The sequence below is a fragment of the Tachyglossus aculeatus genome, chromosome 2 (assembly GCF_015852505.1).
Source record: "Tachyglossus aculeatus isolate mTacAcu1 chromosome 2, mTacAcu1.pri, whole genome shotgun sequence".
Classification (NCBI taxonomy): domain Eukaryota; kingdom Metazoa; phylum Chordata; class Mammalia; order Monotremata; family Tachyglossidae; genus Tachyglossus; species Tachyglossus aculeatus.
Window position 1 is genome coordinate 27068115 of NC_052067.1, and position 24070 is coordinate 27092184.

General features: G+C 42.4%; 1 protein-coding gene across 2 annotated transcripts in view; it reads left to right on the top strand.

Annotated features, from left to right (window-relative positions):
- NGLY1 (N-glycanase 1) overlaps positions 1-24070 on the top strand; it is a 57263-nt gene that overhangs the window by 21852 nt on the left and 11341 nt on the right. For both annotated transcript variants that reach the window (XM_038742134.1, XM_038742135.1), the window contains exons 2-6: positions 147-261; positions 1195-1377; positions 11442-11607; positions 22510-22729; positions 23467-23588. In XM_038742134.1, the coding sequence (XP_038598062.1) occupies positions 147-261; positions 1195-1377; positions 11442-11607; positions 22510-22729; positions 23467-23588 (806 nt within the window). The remainder of the gene's footprint in view (positions 1-146; positions 262-1194; positions 1378-11441; positions 11608-22509; positions 22730-23466; positions 23589-24070) is intronic.

The following is a 24070-nucleotide window of genomic DNA, read 5'->3' on the forward strand; positions in this document are numbered from 1 at the left end:
TCGTTTTAAATCATTTTCATGCAGTGTGCCTTCCGGATCTAGATCTGACCTGACAGTTCTTTAGGAGAGAACAAATTTCCCTGCTGGCTGCATTTCTCAGTATTTTCCCAGCTTCAGAAAACCAAGAACCATTTTTCTCTTAACAGAAATCCAAGTGAGGAAAAATATAGATCTATTCGGATTGAAAATACAGCCTTTTTCACTAGACTACTGCCTGTCAGAGGAGCAGTTCAATGTTTATTTGAAATGGGATTTGAAGAAGTAAGTACTTTTCTTAAGTTTTTTCTCTTTCCTATCCAAGGTTTAACTAGCCGTCTGGGTTGCTGTTTTATTTTTTTCATTATTCTGGTCATTAGGAAGTCCATTGAACAGATGCTTTTTCAGCTCTAACATTTTAATTAAATCCCAGTACCCGTCGTCCATTTTCCTGAAGAGGAAATTGTTGCGAGTCTTAAAATCCCATAGAAACTTGAGCTCGCTGTAGTTTGAACTGGTTTTGTGCACTGCCATCTGGAAAGCATTTTGCTCTGGGATTTACAGGGAACCTCAGCAGGGCACAGACAGACATCTTTGTTTATGTCAGTAATGTCAATGGTAATTTATGTGGTGGGAAGAAAGACACTTCTTTGCTTTTGCAAAGAGGCATGCAGAGGCCAAGTACATTTTTGAGGCTTTTTCCCTAAAGCTTTTTGACCATCTCTTTTCTCTGAAAAATCCCTTTACATTTGCTTTTTGCAATTTGAAAAGAAGTAACTGGTATGCCAACAAATTGGCCATATCCTACTGAGAGCTGCCAGCGAGCAGAGCCGTGCGATATCTTCTTGAATGATATGATTAAACGTAGACTGTAGAACCCTATTTTAACAGAGAGTCAGAGGAAAGGGTTGCAAAATTTGACTGGCCCACCTGTAACAGGGAAGGGGAGGGTTGGGGAGAAGGAGGACGCACTCTTGGAAAACTCATATGGTCAGATTCCTCACGTCCCCCTGTTCTGTCACAGGCTGCTGCTTCAGACACCATGCACAATGTCTCCAAGCAGCCGAGGTGGATCACGTTCCCTAATTCCAAACATCGTTGTAGCCAAAGCGCTTAATGAAAACACACTTGGTGGCAGAGCTGAGTGTCCGTGATTCTCTCCAGTTCTCTGAGAAATGAAAGTGAAAGCCAAACTCTCATATTCTTCGCAAATTTCAGGGAGAGACCCACCTCATATTTCCAAAGAAAGCATCAGTTGAGCAGCTCAAGAAGATTCGCGATCTTATCGCTGAAGAGAGAAGTAGTAGACTGAATGGATCAAGCACGGGCCCCATAGGAGGGGAATCTTCTCAGCAACCGACAAGCCGCGATCAGCCTGTCCCATCTCAGTCTGCCCCAACGGTAATACTCTATTTGAACCTTCTTTCATTGTCCCTTGGGGCTTTTGTAAGTGGTGGTGGTGAAATAAGAAAGTCTTTTGAAATTCCTTGGGGAGCGACCGTTAAAAATTTTCACATGAAGTGGTGTCATGGTAAGGCCTGATTTCTCATCTCTCCTATTCTGCATTGCCTGTGGCTCCCTTGCTGCCCTGGGGCCCAGAGGGATGGTGTGGGCAGAGAAGGCTGCTGGGCAGATTCAAAGGGTGACTTCCTTTTTCAGAGTTCCTTGTTGCCCTTCTACAGTATGTTTGGATCCCTTACATCACAAATGGCAGAATTTCCTCAGTAGAGTTTTCATTGTCACCCTTCCGTCTTCTCCAGGCAGAAGTGTATATTTTTAAATTTTTCCTTAGAGATCTCATTATTGCTTGAGTCACCTCTTATAAAGAAAGTACAGTCATAATGATGATAGTGGTATTTATTAAGCACACTGTGGTAAGGGCTAGAGTAGATATTAAGCAGTCAGATGGCATGCAGTCCCTCTCCCACATAAGGCTCACCATCTAAGAGGGAGGAGGAACAGGTAACTTTAATCCCCAGGGGTGGAAACTGAGGCCCAGAGATTTGGGGATGTGCCGAGGAAGCTGACACACGGGAATAGAAGCTGGATCTTCCCGCTTCCCACCACAGTCTGCGTTTAATCATGTCATTCAAGGTCCTGAGCTGGCAAAGGAAGTATGGAGGAAGATAGGCAGGTTTGGAGGAATTTGGTTGTTGCCTTTAATTGTCAGTGTTCCTGCAGATCCTCCCCATCTGACTGTTAGGAAACTCATTTCTCTCCTTGAAATTTGTTTATAAAAGTTTACCTTTTCATTGTATCACCTCCAAGGGAGTGCTTATTACAGCTTCTGAGAACCTACTGTTAGCCACTACGGAATTGCTCAGTGCTCATGCTTTTTCGAAGGACAAATGGTTTATTTTTGTGAAGTAGTGTAGTTTCCTCATTATTTTGGCCTGCCAGTTCTATAGATAAATTACACAGCAATAAATCACTCCCTAGTCACCTTCATTTGATTCTGCTGTCCCTAACCAGGCATCGTCTCGATTTCAAATAATAGTAACCCAGGTTTCTCTGTCCCATGGAGCTTAATAAGCCTCTGCTGTAAAAAAGCGTTACCGATTAAATGTGCTTTTCCAAGGGATTGTTTCAACTCTCTCTGTAATGAGCTTCCTAATTATGTTTGTACTCGGAATCTTTCTCCCGTGTAAGGTTTCCTTAGTTCAACTTCCTATGAATCTTTCTTCCTGTCATACTTTTGGCCAGGGCCATGTTAATACCATATGAGTTAGAAAGCCTCAATAAACTCTCAAACTATATAATTAGTCCAGCTAAGAGAAATGTTCTAGGTAATTCCGCTGCTGTTAGGAATTTGGCCAGTGGGATGGGGCCAGGGGAGGCGGGAATTCACTCAATTCCTAGGCAGTCTTCATTTTTCTTAACTTTTTGATAAGATCAATCTTGTCACGGTACAAGTGTTGTCCCAGTTTCGAGCGACTGCAGTACATAAAGTCCTGCGATATGCCCTTGCTCAGGATCTGCAGACCCGCTGTAACTTTACGTCCACTCACCCCTGGGAGTTCAATCTCCCTCCCCATTCCCAAGACACAGACCTGAAGGAAGCTTCTCCATTTTGGTCGAGGATCTTGGGCTGAGGTAGCACAGGTCAGGATGGGCAGGAGGAGAGATCTCAGGTGGACTTAGGCCACACCGTCTCTCCTCCTGCTTTTGGCTGAAATGGAGAAACCTTTGCTCGGCTCCTCCCCTAACCTGCTTTCCCTGAACACAAACTAGAAGCTCAGCTTCTCTGCTTCATCCGAACGCAACATAAAATGGGGGCAAAGTAGAAAAGGCCTGTTTTTATGAGGAGGGCCCAGGTAATCCAAATGTATCGTAAATCCATACATAAAATAATTTCAACCATTCCTCCTGTCTAATTTGCTATTAGAGATGGCAGAAAAATTGCTTTGAAATTCACCACCCTTCCCTTCTCTTACCTCAGGTAGGTGCTGATGAGGGCTGAAGTGGTCAAAAGGCATGTGCCAGAAGAGAAACGAGTAGGGGAGAGCTCAGACAATTCCCAAATGAGATAATCAGCCCCCAAACAATCGCAAGTTGGCAGACATTCTCTCTAAACCTCAGTTCCTAGCTGGACAATGGGCCTGATGGCTCCCTAGATCCAGCCTGGGAAGACTTCTGACCCCGAAACAGTCTGTCATCATGAGAAGCGTCATGGCCTAGAGGAAAGAACATGGGCCTGAGAGTTAGAGGACCTGGGTTCTAATCCTCACCCTGCCAGTTGCTTGCTGTGGGATCTTGGGCAAGTCACTCAGCTCCTCTGCACCTAAATTTCCTCAACTGTAAAATCAGTCATATTTATTGATTGCTTACTGTGTGTAGAGCACTGAACTAAGCATTTGGGGGAGTACAGGGTAACAGAATTGGTAGACACATTTCCTGCCCACAAGTAGCTATGGGGATTAAACACCGGTTCTCCCTGCTATTTAGACTGTGAGCTCTACACGGGACAGGGACTGTGTCCAACGTGATTAACTTGCATCTACCCTAGTGCTTAGAACAGTGCTTGACATATAGTAAGCACTTAATGAATACCATATCAATAATAATAGTGCGGCAGCAACTTCAGAACAGCAGATAGGATCTCTTCCTGCCCTCAATTAATCAGTGGCTTTTATTGAGTGTTTACTGTGTGTGTGTGCAGAGCACTGTACTAAGCATGTGGGAGAATACAGTGTAACAGAGTCAATAGGCATGATCCCTGCCCACTTGCTGTTAGGATGTTTGATACTTTGCTAACCCCTCCCACTCTTTGTTGGGCTGCAGGGATGTCCCCTGTGTAGATAACTAAGGCGGCCGTCAGGATCTGGGAGTGTGAAGAAGTCTAGTGGAAAGTGCATGGGATTGTGAGTCAGGAGACCCAGGATCTGGTCCCAGCTCTGCCACTTGCCTGCTCTGTGGAATTGGGTACAGTATTTAAAGTATCTGGTCCTTAGTTTCCTCATCTGTGAAATGGGGAAAAATACCTGTTCCCCTTCCCTCGTAGATCTTGAACCCTGTGTGGTGCAGGGACTGTGTCTGATTTGATTATTATTTAGCTTAATGCTCAGTACAAAGCAAGCGCTTAATAACTGCCTTCAGGATCATCTTCATCCTGAGTGTTTCTTATAATGATGATCTAGCCCGAGGTGTAAGCCTTGGGAAAATGGAATTCAGGTAGTCTTCTATTTTTCTTTGGAAATTTTGACCGTAATTCATTCATTCAATCCTATTTTTTGAACGCTTACTGTGTGCAGAGCACTGTTGGCGGCAATAGGGTGCTGTCTTCTACTTGAGGGGATCAGTGTGGGTGGAGATATGTGTATTCGAACCTCTATGTTCATTTAACTTTAATTCTGGTACCAATCTGTCTTGCTATTAGTGTCTTCTGCTGTGCTAAGTTTATAAGTCTGTTGGCAGACAGAAATATTACAGGCCAGATGGCCAACTTCTTTTGCTCTTCAGTAAGCAAATGAAGTGCATTCGAGAGCTTGAAATAACTGCAGTAGGCAGTGGTGTATATTTGATCCTGTTTATGTTCTTAAGTTAGTATAAAAGTAGTGTTTCATTAGTACTTGTAAATTAAATTTCCTCCAAGTTGAGTGATTCCAAGTGATCTAAGACTCTGCCAAGAAATTGCCTCAATATAGTGTGATAGGGCAGGCAGAAAGCTTGAATTGTGCTTTCGATTCCTGAATGTATTATCAGAGAGGCCCAGCAGAACAGGTTTTTCTTTCTTTTTATTTTTTTTTCCCCTCTTCAGCACTGGTGCGCCTGTTTGGTGCTTGGCATGTCTGAAATGTAGGCCAGCATTCCTAGTCGAGGTTTTCTGTGCTGTTTCTGATTATGCATGGCCATCAGCCAGAGTTTGAAGGCTCCGCTGTCTGCATTTGAGCAATTTTGGGAGCTGTAATTGCAGACTGTAATCTAGACTTCCCCCCTGGGCTCTTAGCCTGACTGGCTTGTGCTTCTAACAACACTCCTACTTTCTCTTTTCCAGAAAGAGTGGAGTTGGGTATTCCTCTTTGCTCCTTGGCAGAAACTTTAAGAAATGGGATGGTGAGTTTCCGAGCCTTATTAGCATTTAGACCCTCCAGGAGTAGCAGCCAGTGCTGGCAGGGAACTGGTTCTGGAATGAGAGAAGGGAGGTGGGGGAAACAGGAGTAGGAGATTGGAGGAGAGGAGATGACTGTAGTACACTCCCAATCCATTGTTAATCCCAAGAAACCCAGGTTTGCCAGTCCGGTGTTGAAATGCATAAACTTCTACTCTCAGGCCAGGACTGGCTTTTTGCTTGCTGTATTTGCTTGGACCTGAAGCGTGGCTTGATGGTTACAGCCTGGGGCTGGGAGTCAGAAGGATCTGAGTTCTAATCCCGGCTGCTGTGTGACCTTGGGCAAGCCACTTCAGTTCTCTGGGCCTCAGTTACCTCATCTGTACACTGGGGATTAAGACTGTGAGTCCCATGTGGGACACGGGCCACGTCCAACCAGATTATCTTGCATTTCCTCCAGTATACTGCCTGGTACAGCGTGTTTAATCAATCCCATTAGAAAAAGGCAAGTCACTTCACTTCTCTGAGCCTCAGTTCCCTCATCTGTACAATGGGGATTAAGACTGTGAGCCCCACGTGGGACAACTTGATCACCTTGTATCCCCCCAGCGCTTAGAACAGTGCTGTGCACATAGTAACCGTTTAATAAATGCCATCATCAAAAAGAAAAATTTTGGAGAATTGCAATAAAGGAAGAACAGATCAAGAATGAGAGGGCACATCACAGACGAAGGCTACGGGAAAAGAAAGTGAAGAACAAGTGATGCTTTTCCTCTCACTGGGCTCTGAATGCTATTTTTGGATGACTTGCCTTTGGTGTTTTATTCTTATCGTGGTTACAGGAGCAGGAAACATAGTAATAGTGACAGCACCAGATTGGCTGTGACTTTGTGATGTATTTCTGAGGCCACTGAAATCCTAAACCTGCCCCTGTCTTATGCTTTCTTCTGGGTATTGAAGCCAGAGTATAGACCCAATCCCGGCCCTGTCTGCCTTCCCATTTTCTCCCAAACATCCACCTCAGAGTCCCGAACCCGGTAGTGGCAGCTGTTTCAGTGAAAACAGCAGTATCAGTAGACAGGAGGAGGGTAGATGGAAAGGGGAGGAAGAGAGAGAGAGTAATTATGGGAGGAGTGTGTGGCAGCAGAGTGGAAAAGAGCACATCCTGCCATTTGTCCAAATACTCTGAAAATTTGGCTGGTCTGTCCCAAACTTTCTGTGACCTAATAGAGTGCTTGCTACTCTTTTCTTTTTTTTTCTTTTAAAATTTTAGAATTCCTGAGAACTCCATTATCCCACAAAGCATTTCTCTAATAAGAAACATTTGTCATCTGTGATTGATTTAAATTGCATTGGTATGGTATAACTTTTTCTAAAAGATGAATAAGAATGTGGAGTTATTATGTTTGACCTATGCCACTTCCATGCAACAAATGACAATAATAATGATGGCATTTGTTAGGTGCTTACTATGTGCAAAACACTGTTCTAAGCCCTGGGGGGGATACAGTGTGATCAAGTTGTCCCCCATGGGGCTCACAGTAATCATCCCCATTTTTACAGATGAAGTAACTGAGGCTCAGAGAAGTTAAGTGACTTGCCCAAGGTCACACAGCAGACATGTGGCGTAGCCGGGATTCGAACCCACAATCTCTGACTCCAAAGCCCATGCTCTTTCCACTGAGCCATGCTGCTTCTCATAGGCATTGGCCATAGGCATGATGATTATGATATGAGAACTTTTGATATTGGAAATCTCAAGTTGAAAGATTCCTATCATTCCCATGCCAAGTATTTAAGTGTTCACTACTTGAACTCAGAGTTCCTGTCAGATATTAGTGTTCTTGTTTGTCCCCTTAACTATTCTGGCTGTAAATATTGTATATTCAGTTCTAGTATGTTGGATTGTGTGTGTGTGTGTGTGTGTGTGTGTGTGTGTGTGTGTGTGTGAGAAAACCTGAGTTTTAGAACAGCCTGTCTATATCCCTACCACAGTATTAGTACAGTGCTCTGTGCACAGTAAGCGCTCAATAAATACCATTTATTGATTGATAGTTATTCCTGAACGGACCCAAGCCGGGCCACCGGAAGGCTGTCTGAGGATGGGCCAGGGTGCCGTGACCAATTCCGATCTGGCTCACATCACATTTCTGGGACTTGGCTCCGGTCCCAGATTTTCTACCCATGTAAGCTTCTAATTCCTGCTACTGCTTTTAGAATGGAACAGAAGTGACCCTAGCAAATAGGTGACACTAGATATTGTATGTGAACAGGCAGTTAGTGACAGGTGTCCCAAGTTTGAGTAGCCAAATGTCCCATTAACTAGTTTCAGAAAGCTTGTTCTGCTTTTAGGGGCTATACTTTCTTCCTACATCACTCCACTTATTACTGCCTCCAGATTTCTTTTTTTTTTTTTTTTTGGACAAAAGTCATTTTTATATTCAATTGGTGATAATTTAATGTCTGTCTCCCCTTCTAGACTGTAAGCTTGATATGAGCAGGGAGCTTATCTGCTAATTCTTTGTATCGTGCTTTCCCAAGCACTTAGTGCAGTGCTTTTAGACTGTGAGCCCACTGTTGGGTAGGGACTGTCTATATGTTGCCAACTTGTACTTTCCAAGCGCTTAGTACAGTGCTCTGCACACAGTAAGTGCTCAATAAATACGATTGATTGATTGATTGCTGTGCATATAGTAAGTGCTCAATAAATACAATTGATTGCTAGAAATGTAGGGGTTTTTTTGAAAAAAGAACAGTAGTACTATTTATTGTATTTATCCAATATGATGAAGTGGCACTTGCAACTCCTGGGGTTGCTTCTACTGGGAGGGTCTGCATAATAATAATCAACCTATCAATCACTCATATTTATTGAGTGCTTACCAAATACAGAGTATTGTACCAAGTACTTGGGAGAGAACAGTCTAACCAAGTTGGTAGACACATTCCCTGTCCAAAGCGACTTTACAGTCTAGAGGGGGAGACAGACGAGTAAGACCCCATTTCCCTGGTTTGCTCTCCCTTCTGCATTATCTGTGCACTTGAATCTGTGGCCTTTGGATGTTTGATATTCACCGACCCTTACCCCTACAGCACTTATGTACTTATCTTTAAATTATATATTATAAGTTACTTAATTCATATTAATAGTTGGTCTCCCCCTCTAGGCTCTAAGCCCCTTATGAGTAAGGAACATGTCTGCCAATTCTGCTGTATTTATACTCTCCCAATAGCTTAGTGCAGTGCTCTGCACATATTAGGCACTCAATAAATACCATTCATTGATTGATTAAAATAAATTACGGACATGTGCTTATGTTCTGAGGTTGGGGTGAATAAAGGGTACGAACACAAGTTCAATAAAACTGGGAAACTGGCCAACCCATTTCTTAAAGTTCCTACCAAGGACCAGAGAGGAATTCCCTACTTCATTCTTTTTGGAAAAGAGAAATATATAGTAGTACCTTGAATAAATAAGCATGAAGCTCGGTAAGCTGACATTAAAGAAGGCAGTTTTGAGGATAATAATAATAGTAATCATGGTATTCGTTAAGCGTTTACTATGTGTCAGACTAAGTTCTGGGGGGGAATATAAGCAAATCGGGTTGGTCACAATCCCTGTCCCTCTTGTGGCTCACAGTTTTACTCCTCATTTTACAGATGAGGTAACTGAGGCCCAGAGAAGTGAAGTGACTTACCCAAAGTCATGCATCAGACAAGTGGTGGAGCCGGGATTAGAACTCGTGTCCTTCTGACTCCCAGGGCTGTGCTGTAACCACTATACCATGCTGCTTCCCCAAGGAAGGATCCAAATCCTCTGTTCCTTATTCAGATGAAAGAAAGCTCTCTATGCTGAGCACTGCTGGCCATTCTCTCTTTAGAATTTACTAAGGGCCCGATTTGCGAAAAGTGGGAAAATAAAAACGTGGGTGAGAATTAGACCTGGTCCCTGTTCTTCCAGGGGCTCAAAACCAAAGAGGCGTATCTATTTTGTAACATCTAAGTATTTTTAATTAGAAAAAAGGCTTTTAATCCATTTTCTTAAGTAACAACTTAAATTAAAAACAAACTTACGTGTATATGTTTGTGGTTCTCTTACTGTTATTATTAATCGTATTTATTGAGCACTCACAGTGTGCTTACAACATTCGATATGTTTTATTTTGCCGCCTCTGCTAATTTTTAAGTTCCTTTCCTTCCTAGAGAGAATGGAATGAGTTTAAAAGGTGTCTGAATCTGCATCAGTTGCAACCCAGATCACACAACACTTGTCTCCCATCTTCTTCTTCCTTCCTCCATGCTCTTTTGACAATTTTCCGGGCAGTTTCTCTGTGGGTCCGATCTTTGTGATTTCCTCACTTCTCTATTGCTGGTAAAGTGAATTTTTTTTTCAGTTTTTCATTCATCCAGACACACATTTATTGATTACCCTGCTATCCTAAGCAGTTGGGTTACAGAAATAGAACTTTACCTTGGAATTTCAGAGTAGCGATGAGGCTAGACTGACTTTCTTCAGCCAGGGCAGATTTTCTTGACTTCTTGCTGGCCAGGCCTGCGCTGGCACCCTTACAAAGGATGTCCACTGTTCAATCAGTGGTATTTATTGAATGCCTATTGTGTGCAGAGCACTGTACTAAGCTCTTCATTCAGTCGTATTTATTCATCGCTTACTGTTTGTAGAGCATTGTACTAAGTACTTGGAAAGTACTGCTCAGCAACAGATGGAGACAATCTCTGCTCACAATGGTCTCACAGTCTAGAAGAGTTGGTTTCGGGACAATATTGCTCTTTCTAAAAGTTGGCTGTGATCAGCTGGGCCAGCGGGGTGCTTAATTAAAGCTTTTTGAGGGCAGGAACTTCTTTTGTGAAGTGCCAAATAACTTATGGACATTCAATAAATGCATCATTTTATTATCCTTCTCAAAAATATGAAGAGAATAGCAAACTCAAAAGGGGAACAACATTTCCACTTAATCACAGATGCAAAACGTTATTGGGACACTTAACTGCAGACACAGGGCCATTCTAAGAGGAAGACCAGTTCTAGTGATAGCCCTGTTGTGCGTTAATTGGCTCTAGTGAGAAGAGATGGTTCTCCATTTTATTGCTTGCCACAGGAAATGGCAGAAGAATGAAAAATCCTACCTAACTCATTCTAATGCTCAACCAGATTTTGTTTCATCCAACTGAATAGTCAAACTCTAGGCAAATTAAACTCTCTACTTCCAAGGAGAAGTGCATATATATACTCTGCTCCCTTAGATATATGGGGGGTGGGGTAGAATCAGTGAAGAAATAATTTTTAAAAAACCCCTTCTAGTTCCTTAACAAGCAGATTTCGCATATGAAGATGAAATGATGTTTTAAAATCTACACCGTCTGCCTAGTACATGGTTACCCAGCTGCCGTAATAGTGTAATTGGCAACCTACTATTTTTATGTCTGCAGTTTTAAGAGTGATGCCAAGAGAGAGAGAGAAATCAGCAGAGAAAACCCTTGTATTCAGGCACCATTAAAATCGCAAGGAAAAAACCCGTTGGTTTCCAGATTGAAAAGGGAACAAAATTAATCCTGGAAGCAGTTGGGAAGGTTTTTTTATTTTCTTTTTCCTTAGAATGGAGTGTAGAATTGTCAAAAAAAATGGCACAATAAACCTTCAATTTGTGTAAGAGAAAACAGTTAAAATGGAAAGTGTGTGTGTGTACGTATACACACAGGCCTTCCAATTTTCCATTATGTCATTTTCATTACAGAAGCATGTTCCTTTCTGCTTTCCTATTCAGTCTTCTACCTTTTGTAAAACAAAAATATACAGCTCACTTTATTTTATTTATGAAATAGATTAGACCTTTTAGATTTTAGGAAAGTTTTTATCCCTATGTTAATGAAACTTACGTAGCATTTTCTTTTGTCTTAGGTGGCTGCTGACTCGACCTTATTACAAACCCTTCATTCCAATTTTCAGCATGTGCTAGTCTACGAGAATCTCTCTCTCCAGAAGAAAGCATTGGCCTGTATTCCAATCCAAGAGCTGAAAAGGAAGTCTCGAGAAAACCTAGCAAGAGCCAGTCAAGCAGATGCAGGTACTCATCATTATCGGTCTAGCTACGTGAGCCCAGAGAAAGGCAGGAGAGCTAAGCGAGAGTTACAGGACAGCAGCAGTCTCTCACAGACTAGTAGATCCTGCTTGTTGTTCCATTCCACAATGATGTACAACTTAACAACAGCTTGAAATACATGTGTACCACTATTGTGGAATTACTGTTAGTAAAATATGAAATGTGCTCTGAGAACTGTGTGTTTCCATGGAGCTTTTTTCCCCCGTTCCACAGGTTCCCCCCCTCAAAATAAAACACAAATTCTTTGTTTTCCTTTCCCTCACTTGCTGGAATTTTCCCTGAACGTGTGCTTCCATTCGCTTCTCTGATTCTCTTCCCTTCCATTATGTTATCATTCTTTCTATTTCTCTTGCTCTCTTTCACTCTTTGGGTCTTTTTCTTTTTCTACAAGTGTATGGGGGTCTCTTTCTCCTCTGTGTTCATCCTCATTCCAGTTTTGAGAAGTTGTCTTAAATCCAGGGTGGCATGGGCATATCTGACTCAGTGTATTTGGAAACATGTGTTCCGTCAGCATTTCCCCCCAAATCTAGGTTTTTGAAGAGCTCTTTAATAATTAAGTCTTGTTAGCTTTATTTACAATTTATGTTCTTTTTTTCGTGGAATCAAAGCTGTGGCTAATAGTGATCTTTGACGGCTGTAACAGATGATTTAAAGGAATTGTTGCAAAAATTCAAAAGAAACAACCAGATACTAATATGCTGGCACCTGCTATTCCAGACAAAATATTATCCAAATATTTAACTGTTTTAAAAGAGCTTTACTCTCTGAAAAAATGAATCAAAGGACTCAACTGTCTTTTAGTTTCTAGGGAAGCAGTTAACTAAGGTAAGTCAGTGATTCAGTAGAAAAATCCAGGTCTACTTGCATGGGCAACTAAAAATAGTCTTTGTGAAGAAGAGTTTGAAGCTCCTCTAGACTGTAAGCTCATTGTGGGTAGGGAGTATGTTTGTTGTTGTGTTGTACTCTCCCAAGCGCTTAGTATAGTGCTCTGCACAGAGTAAGCACCCAATAAATATGGTTAATTGATTCAGATCTTCCTTCCACACCCCTTCTATCAGCAGACTGAGTGGGTAAAACACATGTATCTTGGGTCTTTATTCCAGAAGTGGAGAATTATTTTAGCCTATGGGCAGACCATCACTATATTTTGTAAGCTTGTACTCTCCCAATCGCTTAGTTCAGTGCTCTACACATAGTAAGCACTTGCTCGATAAATACCATTGATTGGTTGATATTTTATAAGTACTTTCGGCTGCCCATAATGAAGATTTAGGAAGGGGTTTGAACTCTGGAAGTGCTGCTTGGAATTAACTTGCAGCTGGTAACCAATGCAATCAGTAGCCCCCACATCCTATTGATCTCCGAGTCAAAGTGTGCGAAGAGCTACTGCCGACGTCTGTGGTTGGACTGGAGCAAAGTAGAAACGGCTTAGACGGAGGCAGTTGTTTCACAGCCAACCCAAATCTGGCATGCATGCCGGATTAAATGATTGAACGGGTCGAATCTGGCCTGTGGCAGTATTTTTCCCAATCCTGCTCCAGGCATATATGTATGTAAACCAAACATTCACTTAACGCTTGCACAAAGACCCTGTGTGGGAGACTGACTGCAGGGTGAGATTCACCCACAGAGTCATACAAGGGCACAGAAATGTACATAAGCACTCAGCCACCATGTGCCATTTCCCAACAGGCAGATGGAAAGACCAAGAGGAGGAATCACTAGGAGAAAAGTTATGAAAAAGGCAGGCGGAGAGAGAATTGAAAGGCACTACATTGTCTGAATAACCAAGGTGGAAGGATGGATTCAATCGTTCAGCCAGTCGTATTTATTGAGCACTTACTGCGTGAAAAGCACTGTACTAAGCGCTTGGTACTTAGTTCAGTGGATGTTGATTCTAGTTCTTTTCTACAGGTAAAAGCCATAACACAACAGACACAATATTCTAAATGTTTTGGTCAGTGGAGTGGTGACTCCTAATTACTGTTGGCTTGCTCCAGGAACACTTTGGTATAGGTTGGTTGTGGTCTCTTCTCCGTCTCCACTTCTTCAGGGCTCCCTCATACCTTCCTTTCAGGTGGTGGTGATCTTTAAAGATGGGTAAGTGAGATGTTTCTCCCATTCTCCATTGCTGAAGCACAAATTCTCCCACCTGCTGAGGTCTGCCTCTGGTGCCGTGGGTGGGATTAAAGAGATTCTTACCTTGCTAATGACTCCTGCCAATGAAGACCTTTAGGGGTAGAGTCCTGGGACAGTTCCCTCAGTGACCCATGGTAGTGTTCCCCTGGCTGTCTATGAGGTTTCCAAGATTTTCCTAGCCCTACAATAGAATCTAAGAAGTCTTCAGTGGGATTTAGTTATGAAGGTTCCAGTAATAGCAACTACCTTGCAAATCAAAAGATGACCTTTACCAGACTTTTTTCCAGCAGCCAGGTCTTTTTTGCTTTTACCCATAGACTTCTCATCTTTGGATTTATCCAATCCTTTTTTCTAGTTATTGATGTATTCGCTCCAACTTCCTGTGGTAATTTCATATTTCTTCTCTAGACTCTAAGCTCCATGTGGGCAGGGAACTCTACAGTGCTCTGCACACAGTTAGTGCCTAATAAATATGATTGATTGATTGATACTCTCCACCCATGTGTAAAATGTGTTTTTCAGTATTTGAAACCTCCTACTTTTTGGTTGGGCCTCCTAGGTCTGATGTTGTGAGATTCATTGAACAAATCTTGTCCACATTGTTCATGCTCTGTAAGCCTCAATCCTGTGCCCCCTTAGCCTTCAGCTTCTGCCCTCTCAGTGTACAAGCAGCCTGGCCTAGGGGATAATGCATGGACCCAGGAGTCAGAAGATCATGTGTTCTAATTTCGACTCCACCACTTGTCCGTTATGTGACCTTGAGCAAGTCACTTAACTTCTCTGGGCCTCAGTTCTCTCATCTATGAAATGGGGACTAAGACTTTGAGCCCTATGTGGGACAGGGACTGTGTCCGACCTGATTATCTTGTATCTACCCCAGCACTTAGTGCCTGGCATATAGTAAGTGCTTACGAAATACCATAATTATTATTTGTCTTTCCAGACAGAAGAGCCCTAAACTTCTAGTCTGTCACCACACTAAATCTATTCCATTTTGGCTGCCCTTCCACACAGGGTGAGCCTTTTCCAGTTCTCTTTTGTCCGTCCTAAGATGTGGCAACCAGATCGGCACATAGTAGTCTATTTGCACTGTGGTTTTACATTGTAGCAGAATTTTTGCTTTTTCTGTAGTTCCTGACATTGCCCACATATTTTTTTTGACTTTTGACTGCCTGTGTACATTGAGAGAACAGTCACTTGTGACATAATGACCTTTTTCCTGAGGTGTGGCTGGTAGCTCAGAGCCTATCACTGTACACTGGTAGTTTGGGTGTTTTTTTCCCTAGGTGTGACTTTGCCCTTACTCACAGTAAAGTTTGTATAACACTCTTTTGCCCACTCCTTCCACTTTATGCAATCATCCCAGTGTTTATCCTAGGCCTAGTGGAAAGGGAACAGGCCTGGGAATCAGGGGACTCAGGTTTTGTTCCCAGCTCCACCATCTGTCTATTCCCTGACCTTGGACACATCACTTAATTTCTCTGAGCCTCAGTTTCCTCATATATAAAATGTGGGGATTCATTACCTGTTCTTCTCCCTTAAACTGTGAAACCCGTGTGGGTCAGGGACTCTGTCTGACCTGATTAATTCATATCCATTCCAGCGCTTAGTATAATGCTTAGCACATATTAAGCCCTTAACAAATACCACAATTATTATTTTTCATTATGCAGAAGCCAAGTATAACCTGCAAAACTGGAGCTTTCACTGTCCCCTCTTTCAGATCATTTCATGAAAAGGTGAAATAAAACCAGTGGTAGAGGTAATCCCTAGCGTAGACCTTGTTTTACATTTTTCATCTCAAAAAGAAGCCATCAGCCGTATCCTTTGCTTCTGTTTGATAGCAAACAGTCAGTTTGCTATCCACAACAGGCGGTTCTCTCTCTAAGTCCTGTAAATCTGTGAGGTATTGCGTATTATGAATAGCTGCCTTTGCTTTGAGTGTGAATCAAATTCTAACCAGTCAAGCCTTTTTTTTTGGTCAATACTTTTCCTCTGTGTGAATACATTTCTAGTTATCTCCTTTGCTGTTAATGTCTTTGGGTTTAAGTGCTTATCATTTCTCAGCCTATTCTGATTGCTCTTAAGCAATTATGCTCTAATTGCTTCATCTTTTTTTCTTTCTAACATTGTGTTTCCTTAGCAGCATGTGAACTGAGGTTGTGTACCATGGTGCGTTATCCTATTTTTTGTTTTTTTTTTTACTGTCATTTGTCTCCTGTGGCATATGTAATTTTGAGTTTTGCCATCAGCTTTTATGGTATTTTGCAACACTTTATTTTCTAAAGTCCTGATATTAGACGAACTGAAAGGTGTACACTATATAGTAGAACTCATTAGTGGACTTATCGTTAATCTATGGCAGTTAACATTTAGCATCTCACTTCCCCTCCTCCCTTATTGTTTGCAGGAAGTGGGTAGCAGAACCAGTCTGCAGGCTGCCTCAGCCACTGGCCTTGCTGCCCATTCCCCACTCACTCACTCACTCAGTCACATTTATTGAGCGCTTACTGTGTGCAGAGCACTGTACTAAGCACTTGGAAAGTACAGTTCAGCAATAGAGACAGGCTGTGCTCACACTGGGCTTACAGTCTAGAAGGGGGAGATACTCAGTGGAAAGAGCATGGGCTTTGGAGTCAGAGGTCATGGGTTTGAATCCTGACTCTGCCACATGTCTGCTGGGTGACCTTGGGCAAGTCACTTAATTTCTCCAAGCCTCAGTTACCTCATCTGTAAAATGGGGATTAAGACTGTGAGCCCCACGTGGGACAATTTGATCACCATGTATCCCCCCAGTGCTTAGAACAGTGCTCTGCACATAGTAAGCGCTTAACAAATGCCATAAAAAAACCCAAAAAATAACCAAAAAAACAAGTAAATGGGCATCAACAGAAATAAATAGCCCTCCCCTCGAGGAGCTGGCGGCCTACTTTGTGCAGAGAACTGTACTGAGCCCCTGGGAGAGTCCAGTGGAGCTAGTAGACACGATCCCTGTCCTTAAGAAGCTGACAGTCTACTGTGTGCAGAGCACTGTATTGAGCGCTTGGGGGAATCCAATAGAATTAGCAGGCATGATCCCAGCCCTCAGGGAACTGGCAGTCTACTGTGTGTGGAGCATGGAACTGAGCACTTGGGAGAGGACAAGAGAGTGAGTAGTACAATCCCTGCCCTCAAGGAATTTCCAGTCCAACCGGGGAGGTCACCGGCTGACCCCTCGCCCACATCCTGCCTCTCACCTGGAACGCCCTTTCTCCCCAACTACCGTGTCTCTTCACTGTCCCCTTCCATGTCCAAAAGTGGAGCTGGAGGTTGCGTACCCATATCTCCTGCCCTGGTTCCTCATTCCTCAGAGGAAGCTCCTGGGTGGTGGCTCAGGGGACAAGCTAGTTGTGGGTAGGGAACGTGTCTACCAACTCTGTTATATTGTTCTCTCCCAACAAGTGCTTAGTACAGTGCTGTGCACACAGTAAGTGCTCAATAAATAAAATTGAATGAGTGAACTTAGTACAGCACTATACACACAGCGAGTGCTCAATAAATACCATCGATGGATTGACAGTGGGCTGGGTAGTTTTCCCAGCTGTCACCTGGCAACTTGGATCTGGGTGCCACACTGAGCAGGGAGCGGATGTCGGGAATAACTTCCAGGCCTTGTGTGGAGACAAGCAGAGGAGCGAACCCCAACTCAGTGTCAGACTGCACAGGGGTCCCAGCCATATACAGTGGGGAAGAAAGACTTAGATGGCACTTCATAAAATAAGGTGCTCCTTGGCTTTAATTCCCTCCTTTAAATTTGTTCCCTTCTGGATGCCCCATCACTCCTTGTTCCTCCCTACCAGTCTCCCATGTCCATTATTCCTCTATCCATTCCTGCTTTCTGTCTGATTTCCCTACATCTCCCTCTGCCTCCCTCTTATTTTCTCTCCTATCTCCCCATTCCCTTGTCCGTCAGTCCTCTGCCCTCTGGCCATTCCCCCATGAATGTCCAGATCTGCCCTCAGATGTGTCGGATAGCTGGTAATGAAGGTGGCAATTTTATTTCTGCACTGATTATCTCGTGTGTTCTATTAATAATGAAGGTGTATTTCTGTAGCTGCTAAATTGGTACAGGCCAATTTGAAGTCTTGATTTGAAATTAGATTTATAAATAGCTTTCAGTGAAGCAAGGCTCAAGCCTTGACGGCATTTAAAACCGATGATCTCATCCCACGGCGGCTAAGTGGCTGCTCTTCAATCACTGATCCCTCCTGGGAAGGATCTGTTGTTTCTTTTCCGGCTGTCAAGTCTGCTCACGGAGATGAGGTCGGAAGTCTATGCCAGACTCCCTAGGGAACACACCAAACCTTCCGCCTCTGATAAATTAGCACTGTAAGTAAAAAATGGACTTAATATCCCAACATCCTAAACTGCAGGGAGGAAGAATTTGTAAGCTTCATTAAATCGAAGTTATGTTCTTGGACATGGCTGAAAGCAAACAGGGGCTGGGTCTCTTTCTGGGAATGTGAGCTAGAGGTTGGGTCCCCTAAACTTTGGTCTTCACAATGGGGTTCACCAGGACCGGCCCCCGAAAAGTCTAAGCTTTTGCTTGCCTCCAACTGTGCGGTCCTGCTGGTCACGTTATGTTGATTGGCCTCTTATTCTCCATCCAGATGGTCACCACATTGGTCCAGGCTCTGGCATGGCAGGGATCGTGTCTGTTATATTGAACTCTCCAAAGTGCTTAGTACAGTTTTCTGTACACAGTAAGTGCTCAGTAAAAACAGTTGACTGACTGACTGGCTTGACTTTTGCTTCAGCTTCCTCAGCAGTCATCCTGTCTCTATTCTCTTCCCTCTTCAGTCGTTACTTCACCCAGCTGCCCATGTCCTTTTCCTATACTTCACTCTGTACACATCACCCTTTTCTCAAAACCTTCACTGGTTCCTCATTCCTCCCCAAATCAAGCAGAAACTCCTGACCACTCCTGACTTTGAGACCCACAATCAATTCTCTTGCTCCTTTTTTTAATCTACTCTTCTCCCACTACAACACAGTTCACACACTTCATTCCTCTCTAACTTATTCATTGTGCCTTGTTCTTGTTTCTCCCACCTCCACACTCCTTCCTCTTGCCTGAAATTCCTTCATAGCAGTCGAAGTGATAATCATTTTGGTATTTAAGTGCTTACTTTGTGCCAGGCACTGTACTAAGCACTGGGGTGGATTCAAGCAAATCAAGTTGGACACAATCCCTGTCCTACATGAGGCTCACAGTCTTAATCCCCATTTTACAGATGAGGTAATTTAGGCACAGAGAAGTGAAGTCACTTGCTCAAGGTCACACAGCAGACAAGTGGCAGATCCAGGATTAGAACCTAGGTTCTTCTGACTTCCAGGGCCCTGCTCTATCCAATAGGCCACACTGCTTCTCAATAAATCAATAAATGACATTTGTTGAGTGTTTACTGTGTATAAAGCGCTGTACTAACCACTTGGGAGAGGACAATAGACTATATAGACACAATTCCTGCTTCGTCTAACACCACTTTTCCCATCTTCAAATCCCTCTGAAATCACATCTCCAGGAAACCATCCCTAATTAATTCCTCTTTTCTGCATTTTACATTCTCTCACCATCGTAAATCTGTGGCAACTATGCGGTCATGTACTCTTACTCTCAACCACCCGTAGCATTCTGTACATGTTGATGTACATACCCTATTGAGCACGAACTCTTGTGCCTATTCCCTTTTTCTTCTTCTTCCTTACCTGTAAACTATTTTAAATGTCCGACTCTACGTAGATTTTTACTCCTTGAGGTCAGGTCTTTTAAAAATGTGGCCTAGTGAATAGAGCACAGGCCTATGAGTCAGGATATCTGAGTTCTAATCCCTGCTCTGCTATTTGTCTGCTGTGTGGGCTTATATCAGTCATTTAACTTTTCTGTGTTTCAGTTGCCTCATATATAAAATAAGGATTAAATACGTGTTATTAATGCCAACTGTGGTTTTTGTTAAGTGTTTAATGTGTGCCAAGCACTGTATTAAGCACTGGGGTAGATGTACTAAGCACTTGAGAGAGTACAATATAACAATAAACAGACACATTTCCTGCCTACAGCAAGCTTATAGTGTAGACAAGGAGGCAGATATTAATATAAATTAATGAATTACAGATATGTGCATAAGTGCTGTTGGGCCGGGAGGGGGGAGGGAATAAAGGGAGCAAGTCAGGGTGACGCAGGAGGGACTGGGAGAAGAGGAAAGCGGGACTTAGGGAAGGCCTCTTAGAGAAGATGTGCATTCAATAAGGCTTTGAAGGGGAGAGTAATTGTCTGTCGGGTCAGCAGTGAGAAGGAGGTTGAATTACAGTGAGAAGGTTAGCATTAGAGGAAAGAAGTATGCAGCCTGGGTTGTTGTAGGAGAGAAACAAGCTGAGGTTTTGTCACCTGTCTACATATTTTGTTTTGTTGTCTATCTCCCCCTTCTAGGCTGTAAGCCCATTGTTGGGTAGGGACCGTCTCTATATGTTGCCGACTTGTACTTCCCAAGTGCTTAGTACAGAGCTCTGCATACAGTAAGCACTCAATAAATACGATTGAATGAATGAATGTAGGGTAATTAGATTGGACACACTCCCTGTCCCACACTGGGGCTCACAGTCTAAATAGAGGGAGCACAGGTATTGAATCCCCCTTTTACAGATGAGGAAACCCAGGTATAGAGAAGCTAAGTGATTTGCCCAAGGTCACACAGCAGGAGAGACAGTGGGATTAGAACCCAGGTGCCCTGACTGTCAGGCCTGTGCTTATTCCAACTTGACAAGGGTTTGGGGTCCATATCTAATTTCCACCTGTGTATTATCTTCAGTGCTTAGTTCAGTGCTCTGCACACAGTGAGTACTTAATAAATATGATTACCATTACTAGGTCATGCTACTTCATCTCTTCTCCCTCACCCTTGGGCTGGGAGCCCCATGTTGGGCAAGAACTAGGTCCGACTTTTTCTATTCTATTTGATTCTATTTGTTATAGCTATCACTTTATTTGTGCTGACGATTTTGACACCAGTCTACATGTTTTGTTTTGTTGTCTGTCTCCCTCTTCTTGACTGTGAGCCTGTTGTTGGGTAGGGACCGTCTGTATATGTTGCTTACTTGTACTTCCCAAGCACTTATTACAGTGCCCTGCACACAGTAAGTGCTCAATAAATACAATTGAATGAATGAATGATGTCGTACTTTAGTCCGGTGCTTGGGACATAGTTAATACTGAACAAATACCACAATTATTATATGAATAAATCAATCAGTTGTATTTGTTGAGGGCTTACTGTGTACAGAGCACTATTCTGAGCCCTTTGGGAGAGTACAGTGTAACAGGGTTGGTAGAGATGGTCCCTGCCTGCAACTATTTCATTCTCCCAAGCGTTTAGTACAGTGTGCAATGTAGTGTTATAATTCATTACAGGAGAGGCTCAGATATGCATGATTGATAGCAGAATCCTTCCTTCCTCCCTCCCTTCTGTGTTGCCTAAGGACTCATTATTTTCAGTGGTCTGTTTCTGCCTGCTGTGAAGACTCTTGCTTCCAAATGCAGGGATCTGGGATTATAAACTTCCAATAGTTCCCCACTAGATAAGAGCATTCCAAGAGCGCCGTCCAGATAGGGGTGGGTCCAACACCCTGGAATGACCCAAGCAGCAGTAATGCTCCGCCACTTAGCTGTGTGACTTCGGGCAAGTCACTTAACTTCTCTGTGCCTCAGTTCCCTCATCTGTAAAATGGGGATTAAGACTGTGAGCCCCACGTGGGACAACCTTGATTACCTTGTATCCCCCCCCAGCGCTTAGAACAGTGCTTGGCACATAGTAAGCACTTAACAAATACCAACATTATTATTATTAATGCTAGGCTTCTCATGACACACTTATGTCAGCCAACTGAGCTCCTGCTCATCTGCTCAAGCCTTGGACACGTTGCTGAGTGAGGTTTAAGGTGGGAACTATGGGGGGAGGGAGGAAGGAAGAGGGAGAGAGGAAGAGAGAGAGAAAGAAAAAGAAAGAGAAGTGAATTTTATTTGGCATAGAAAACCCCACACAGCTTTCATTGTCTGCAATGGTCTGCAACCTTTGGTTAAAACTGAGTTTGCATTAGATTAATTTGGTTTCCCTCACCTTTTTCTCTTTTGCTCCAGTGCAAAGTGGCTTGAAAGAAATTTCTTCTTTTTTTCTGTTTGAGTGTTGAGGACTTGGTTCACACAGATTTGGTTAATACAGCAGATATACATCCTCTGACAAAACAGTACATTGTATTTACTCAGGCCTTTGCCTCTGAGGAATCGAGTAAAGAAAAATGTTTACAATTCTGTGGAATGTTCTGTTACTGATGTTTCACATTCCTTTTAATTGTGTGTTTATCTAAAACTGTCTGATAAGATTTAGTCGTTAAAAGAAAGTATTGCTTATGTTTCCACTGTCATTTTGGCTTCTGATCCAAAACCAGTCTATTACTTAATTTTATTGCTTAAATGTTACAACATCACTTTTGGAGGATACCAATTTTTTGTAATTCTCTTTCTCCAGGCAAGCACTCAAAACTACTGATAATCTCACGTAAACCAATGCTTCCAGTGTACTGGTATTTGTTGCTAAATGTGATTTATGCCAAGGCACATTCATGTAGAAAAATGGAAAAATGTTTTTCTGTCTGCTTGGTTCTTAATGTCATTGTTCTGTTGTAATTTTTCAGGTAGTAATATGAATGAGGAAGACTTTCTTCTTCTGGAGCTATTGCAGTGGTTTAAGGGAGAGTTTTTTCAGTGGGTGAATAACATTTCATGCAGCAAGTGTGGTGGGCAGACGGAATCAAGAAATAAGCTGTCTCCTTATGATAATGAGAGGAGATGGGGTGCAAATGTAGTAGAAGATCATTACTGTAATTTATGCCAATTCAGCAATCGATTCCCAAGGTATGTACATTGTGTTTAGGATACTGAATATGCTAAACCAGAACTTCTATTGCTCTACAGTAAATTATTGATAGGATAGAGAGGGTTCAGGATCATTGAAACCCATATTTTTTGCACCTTCTTTAGACAGTTTAAAGCAGAATGCTTTTGTACAAAGAGTATGTGACAGCCTTTTAGTAGGGTTTTGATCGGTCAATCTTAAATTACATCGTCCAATCATATGGGCGAGGATTTCTCAAGCATTTGCAGCTGTGGATAATGTTTTACATACTAATTTATATTTTTGCATTAGATTCACAAAGTTCTGTAGTGCTCATCTTTTATAACGCCAGCTGTAATGAAAAGTTCTAGACCTGGGGTAATGTTAAAATGAGAAAAGATTTGAGGGCATTATTTCTACAAGAGCTTTCCAAATTTCAGCTCTCTATGGAGGGGTGGGACAAAGGAAGAAGTATTTATTAGTCAACTAAATAGGACAGAAATGGAGGAAAATTCATTTCTTATATCTCGAGTTAAAGATTTTATGATCATAAAAATACTAATTGTGTACATTTTATCCTCTACATCCTCTTCCACTTGGAAAAGGTAGCATTAATGTTGCAAATCATATGCCTGGAGATATACATTTCAGAATTAATATGAGGATTTGAAATGGAGGAAACTTTACATTCTATAAAGTATTGCTCTCCTAAAATGTTTGATTTTAAATGAGTGAATTCAAGCTTTCATCTTACCAGGTATAACAATCCTGAGAAACTTTTGGAAACAAGATGTGGACGCTGTGGGGAATGGGCCAACTGTTTTACCCTGCTGTGCAGAGCTTTGGGGTTTGAAGCCCGCTTTATTTGGGATTCAACAGGTACCATTCTCCTTTTGGGACTCGTCTGATGGGAATAAAAATGTATTTGATATTATCTGTGGATGATTTGGAAATCATCCAACAACAAAACAGAACAAGTAGACAGGTGTCAATACCAGCAGAATAAATAGAATTATAGCTATATATCCATCATTAATAAAATAAGTAGAGTAATAAATATGTACAAATATAAACAAGTGCTGTGGGGAGGGAGGGGGGTAGGGGCAGAGGGAGGGAGTGGGGCGATGAGGAGGGGAGGAGGAGAGGAAGAGCAGAAATTTGAGGCAGAAATTAATTTTAGGCTTCCTGATTAGTTTAGTCATTTAAATCAAATTCAACAAGATGGATTTTTTAAGCACATGAACTGAAAACAGCAGTCACTTTCATTAGCTCAGTGTAGCTCTATCATCTAGCAGGCCTGTGCTTCACTCCTAATTTAATTTGAGGTGCCACCCTACATTATAAAGATGTTTAAAAAAAAC